Raw genomic sequence first — 5,913 nt, forward strand, 5'->3', positions numbered from 1 at the left:
TTTCCCTTGGTGGCTAGTTATTGTGATTGTGATTGTTACGCAACTAAACTTTTTCTTCTATGATTTTTATTAAAATGCTCGATTTCCGTTTGAGTTTTTTCTTCTTCTGTTCTTAAGTTGAATAAAGTTGTTTTTGGTGGTTGAAATCATGGTTTTAAACTTGTTTGTGGTTGCGCCTTAAACTTTTACGTTGCAAAAAAAATAAAATGGCATGGATGATATAAATTATAATGCGATTGTAATACCGTTATGGAGAACTGAAAATATTGGTTCAGATTGAGTATCTGAAAAGAAAATATTTATCCATCTTCTAAGAAGAATCACATAACTCTTACCCAACTATGTATTTAAAAATCGAAAGAAAAAAAATGAAATAGCTAAATAACGTTGCAAAAATGCGTACAAGCCATTCCATATAGTTAAAATCACTCAAGCTCACGGCTAAGTGTTCTAGCGGCTGTAAAAAAGAAGCACCCGCAATACAGACCAACCTTCACAAGAAAAATGATATTATCACGGGCAAAAAGGTTATGCATTTGACAGATTCAGAACTTTCATGTGTCGTAATTCGCGCTTTTTGGTTTGCAGGATGACTTTGCTACTTGGACCTCCAGGTTCGGGGAAATCCTCTTTACTTATGGCTCTCGCTGGCAAGCTTGATAGCAACCTCAAGGTGCTCTCTCTATTCATTTCTGTTAACACAATTAAGAATGCTTATTTTTTTATTAGAGATTCTTTGCTTTTTTATTAGTTGAATAAAATTGAATAAAGTTTGTGGCCTATATATGAACCTAAAAAGAGTCTAAAGATGACCTTATTATTATTTTTAGAAAAATACTACACCTCCCTCTCTTTATTTTTTGTGACAAAATTCATATTTTTTACTAAAAAAATTAGGATAATTTCTATGGAACATGTGTTAATTCAAAGTGTACTATATGAGATAGCTTAGTGGCCTTGTTTTCTAACTTTTTTATTTAAAGTTCTTTAAGTTAATCATTTTTCATTTTATGTTTGTCCTTTATGCATAAATACACCAATAATATTGGACAAATATTTTTATTTATCATTTATGTATTTTTTAGACAATCATTTATGGATGTTACCAAAAGTCTTATTTATTCAGCAAAAGGAATTACATTTTTAATTCACCAAAATAACATATAAATTAAATTATAATCATTATTATAATATCTGATCATCAAATTCACAAGATATGTTTATAAATTTTATTTAAGATATTGTAACTTAGTTGTTATCGATAACACATTAATTATGGGTAATCCTTAAAGTACATCAGTCAATTCAATACTCATGTATTTAAATTTGTAACAAAAGTAGATTAAGAATAAACGTTGAATTTTTAAATTATTATTAATAATAAGAACACTTATAGTTATTTTATTATTAATAAAAGTTGATTCAATACTAAAAATATTTTTAAAATAAATAATTAATTTAACATAAAAAATTAAATAAAAATTTGTTTAAATTAAGTTACCCATTTGAGCTTATAGTTGTTTTGCCTTACTAAGTTATTTTCAATTATTTTGTTTAGGCTATTGTAGAGGTAAAAATTTGGACTTCTACGCTAGATGTGTGGCTATTGAAATCCTTTCTCTTCAATTTGAATAAGTCTTATCTAATAAATTATAAATTATAGGCTAAATAGCACATCTAGTCCATTAATTTAATTTCAATTAACGTTATAGTTTTTTTATTTTTTATTTATTTATTTTTAATTTGGTCATTTATTTTAATTTTAAGTGATAATTTGATGTTTTATATTTTAAAATACCAACAATGTTATCATTTTTTATATAAAAATTCATCAAAATTTTCAAATAAAATCCATAAAATTAATTATCATCTTCAATATAATGTAAATTCCATCAAATGCATAACTCAAACTTTCAAATAAACTCATATTTTCATCTCCAACAACATCAAATTCATCAAATAAAAAATAAAAATATGAGTTTATTTAAAGATTTAAGTTATGAATTTGATGAAATTTACATTATGTTGAAGATGATAATTATTTTTATGGGTTTTGTTTGAAAATTTTGATAAATTTTTATAAAAATACGACAATATGGTTGACATTTTAAAATATAAAATATTAAATTATCACATAAAAGATCAAATAAAAAAATATAAAAAACTAAAACATTAAATAAAATTAAATTAAAGAATCGCATGTCATGTTTATCTTAAATTATATTGAAATAAACTAATATTTTTAAAATTTGGTGAGTTTGGGGGTCCATTTCTCTGCGTGGGATTTTCTTTTGGTGAGTGTAAAGGTGCAAAACTCCATTCTCTGCGTGTGATCATACAATTGAAAACATTCTGCCGCTATAAATCAGACAACCAGAAATGTATAGTTATGGGACGGGATTTGGGAGTATGTATGTAGTAGTAATAGTTTCTGGGTGTTCGCACATTACCAACATTGCGAGTTTTAGCTGTTTGTTTGTTATTCTCCCGTTCTCCTCCCAGGCGAACAGTTCTCCACACATTGTAAAGAGAAACTATATGCCAACAATCTCCTAAAACCTATGTTCATATGGTTATGCTTTACTCTCACACGGCTTCTTAGTTCTTACTGTTTTTTTCCTGACAGTTCTCTTCAATTTGAATAAGTCTTATCTAATAAATTATAAATTATAGGCTAAATAGCACATCTAGTCCATTAATTTAATTTCAATTAACGTTATAGTTTTTTTATTTTTTATTTATTTATTTTTAATTTGGTCATTTATTTTAATTTTAAGTGATAATTTGATGTTTTATATTTTAAAATACCAACAATGTTATCATTTTTTATATAAAAATTCATCAAAATTTTCAAATAAAATCCATAAAATTAATTATCATCTTCAATATAATGTAAATTCCATCAAATGCATAACTCAAACTTTCAAATAAACTCATATTTTCATCTCCAACAACATCAAATTCATCAAATAAAAAATAAAAATATGAGTTTATTTAAAGATTTAAGTTATGAATTTGATGAAATTTACATTATGTTGAAGATGATAATTATTTTTATGGGTTTTGTTTGAAAATTTTGATAAATTTTTATAAAAATACGACAATATGGTTGACATTTTAAAATATAAAATATTAAATTATCACATAAAAGATCAAATAAAAAAATATAAAAAACTAAAACATTAAATAAAATTAAATTAAAGAATCGCATGTCATGTTTATCTTAAATTATATTGAAATAAACTAATATTTTTAAAATTTGGTGAGTTTGGGGGTCCATTTCTCTGCGTGGGATTTTCTTTTGGTGAGTGTAAAGGTGCAAAACTCCATTCTCTGCGTGTGATCATACAATTGAAAACATTCTGCCGCTATAAATCAGACAACCAGAAATGTATAGTTATGGGACGGGATTTGGGAGTATGTATGTAGTAGTAATAGTTTCTGGGTGTTCGCACATTACCAACATTGCGAGTTTTAGCTGTTTGTTTGTTATTCTCCCGTTCTCCTCCCAGGCGAACAGTTCTCCACACATTGTAAAGAGAAACTATATGCCAACAATCTCCTAAAACCTATGTTCATATGGTTATGCTTTACTCTCACACGGCTTCTTAGTTCTTACTGTTTTTTTCCTGACAGAAAACTGGTGGTATAACATACAACGGCCATGAGATAGATGAGTTTTTTGTTAAAAGGACTTCTGCATATATTAGCCAAACAGATAATCACATTGCAGAACTGACAGTGCGAGAAACTCTGGACTTTGGTGCTAGATGTCAAGGTGCACAAGAAGGTTTTGCAGGTATGCTAACATTTTTTTTTTTTGAGAGCAGGTATACTAACATTATTATGTTATGTAAAATGATTTGCTTATACAAAAAATAATATTTATGTTAAAGGATTTTATTTTTATATACTTGAAAATAAAGTTCCTATTAAAATGCGTTTAAGATGGTAGTTAATTTACTGCTGTATTCCCCATCAGTTTAATCTTTTAATTTCTTCCTACAGCATATTCAAAAGATCTGGGCCGCCTAGAGAAAGAAATGAACATACGGCCTAGTCCAGAAATTGATGCGTTTATGAAGGTTATAATCTTAAATGTGTAGTATTGTATGTATGATAGTATTCATGCCCCTATATATTCAGGGTTGCTCTAACATCGTCTCCTGTGAAATTATTAACACTACAGGCATCCTCTGTCGGGGGTAAAAAGCACAGTGTGAACACTGATTACATTTTGAAGGTTCTTGGTCTCGATGTATGTTCAGATACAGTTGTTGGTAGCGATATGCTCAGGGGAGTCTCTGGGGGCCAAAGAAAGAGAGTTACAACAGGTTTCTTGCTCTTCTTCCAGAATTAACTTTATTTGTTATCAGCATCTTATATCTGTGCCTGTCCAAGATATTTTTTCCCTTTGAATAAAGTTAATGTTTGTAATTAAAAAATGTTTAATGAATATTGGGTGAGGTAAGTGTTCAGTTATAACTTATAATTTTGTCTTCAACAATTGTCTAGATGTATAGAAATAGTGGAAGATATGTTTTCCCAGCAAAGGTTATTGCATTGTTCCTTATACTGACACAAAAGTTTCTGGTGATGGAGCTTGTAGTTAGTATGTCAATTTTTGGATTTGATTATGCGTAACTAGAACACAAAAATTGATTAATTTTTTTAATTTTGTTAACTCCATATGAACTAGAAGACTACAAATACTGTTATAATAACTCTGATTTAAGTCGTGCGGTTGCAGCAACCAATAACATCTAATATTGTATATCGTAGGAGAAATGATTGTTGGTCCAAGAAAAACACTATTTATGGACGAAATATCAACAGGGCTTGATAGCTCTACTACATTCCAGATAGTGAAATGCATAAAGAATTTTGTTCATCAGATGGAGGCTACAGTACTCATGGCTCTCCTTCAGCCAGCCCCTGAAACATTTGACCTATTTGATGATCTGGTGCTTCTGTCGGAAGGTCATGTGGTATATGAAGGCCCTCGAGAAGATGTGCTTGCGTTTTTTGAGTCATTAGGTTTTCAACTTCCACCACGTAAGGGGATCGCAGACTTCCTTCAGGAGGTATATATCCTCTAAACAAACTCTTAGGGTCAAGTGCTTTGTTCAGTTCTTGCTTAACTTCTTCTCTTTTGTCAGGTTACTTCCAAAAAGGATCAAGCACAATACTGGGCTGATCCTTCTAAACCATATGAGTTTATCTCCGTTCGTGAGATTGCTGAAGCCTTTAGAAATTCTAGATTTGGAAGGTATATGGACTCCTTGCAGACTCATCCATATGATAGATCAAAGTGCCATCCTTCAGCTTTGGCCCAAAGCAAATATGCCGTGTCAAAATGGGAGGTCACAAAAGCATGCTTTCAGAGGGAAGTCCTTTTGATTGGAAGACATAAATTCCTTTATATTTTTAGAACCTTCCAGGTATTTTTTATTAGATATGGTATTTAAACTCGTTCTTTGAACCATTTTTTTATTTCATAAATGAAAAGGTCCTATTATTCATTAACTAGTGAAGTCTTTATTATCATTTAACTAGTATTTTATAACGAGTTTTTATTATTTTCATTTTCTCATATTGCCCCAGGTTGCTTTTGTTGGATTTGTCACATGTACAGTATTCGTGCGAACAAGGTTGCATCCTACAGATGAGGCTTACGGGAACCTTTATCTTTCTGCTCTATTTTTTGGGCTTGTTCACATGATGTTTAATGGGTTTTCTGAATTACCTATGATGATAACCCGGCTCCCAGTATTTTACAAGCAAAGAGATAATTTATTCTACCCTGCATGGGCATGGTCTTTTACCAGTTGGGTTCTCCGTGTACCTTACTCCATTATTGAGTCTGTTATATGGACTGTTGTTGTATATTATAGTGTTGGATTTGCCCCTTCA

At 29.8% G+C, this 5,913-nt stretch overlaps 1 protein-coding gene across 1 annotated transcript in view; it reads left to right on the forward strand.

Annotated features, from left to right (window-relative positions):
• The window catches only part of LOC101500288 (ABC transporter G family member 31-like), a 13,891-nt gene that overhangs the window by 1,081 nt on the left and 6,897 nt on the right, over positions 1–5,913 (forward strand). Inside the window, 7 exon segments of the mRNA XM_073365262.1 lie at positions 589–673; positions 3,637–3,799; positions 4,009–4,085; positions 4,190–4,334; positions 4,783–5,084; positions 5,160–5,441; positions 5,605–5,912. Coding sequence (XP_073221363.1) covers positions 589–673; positions 3,637–3,799; positions 4,009–4,085; positions 4,190–4,334; positions 4,783–5,084; positions 5,160–5,441; positions 5,605–5,912 — 1,362 coding nt within the window.

This window comes from Cicer arietinum, chromosome 2 (assembly GCF_000331145.2).
Source record: "Cicer arietinum cultivar CDC Frontier isolate Library 1 chromosome 2, Cicar.CDCFrontier_v2.0, whole genome shotgun sequence".
Classification (NCBI taxonomy): domain Eukaryota; kingdom Viridiplantae; phylum Streptophyta; class Magnoliopsida; order Fabales; family Fabaceae; genus Cicer; species Cicer arietinum.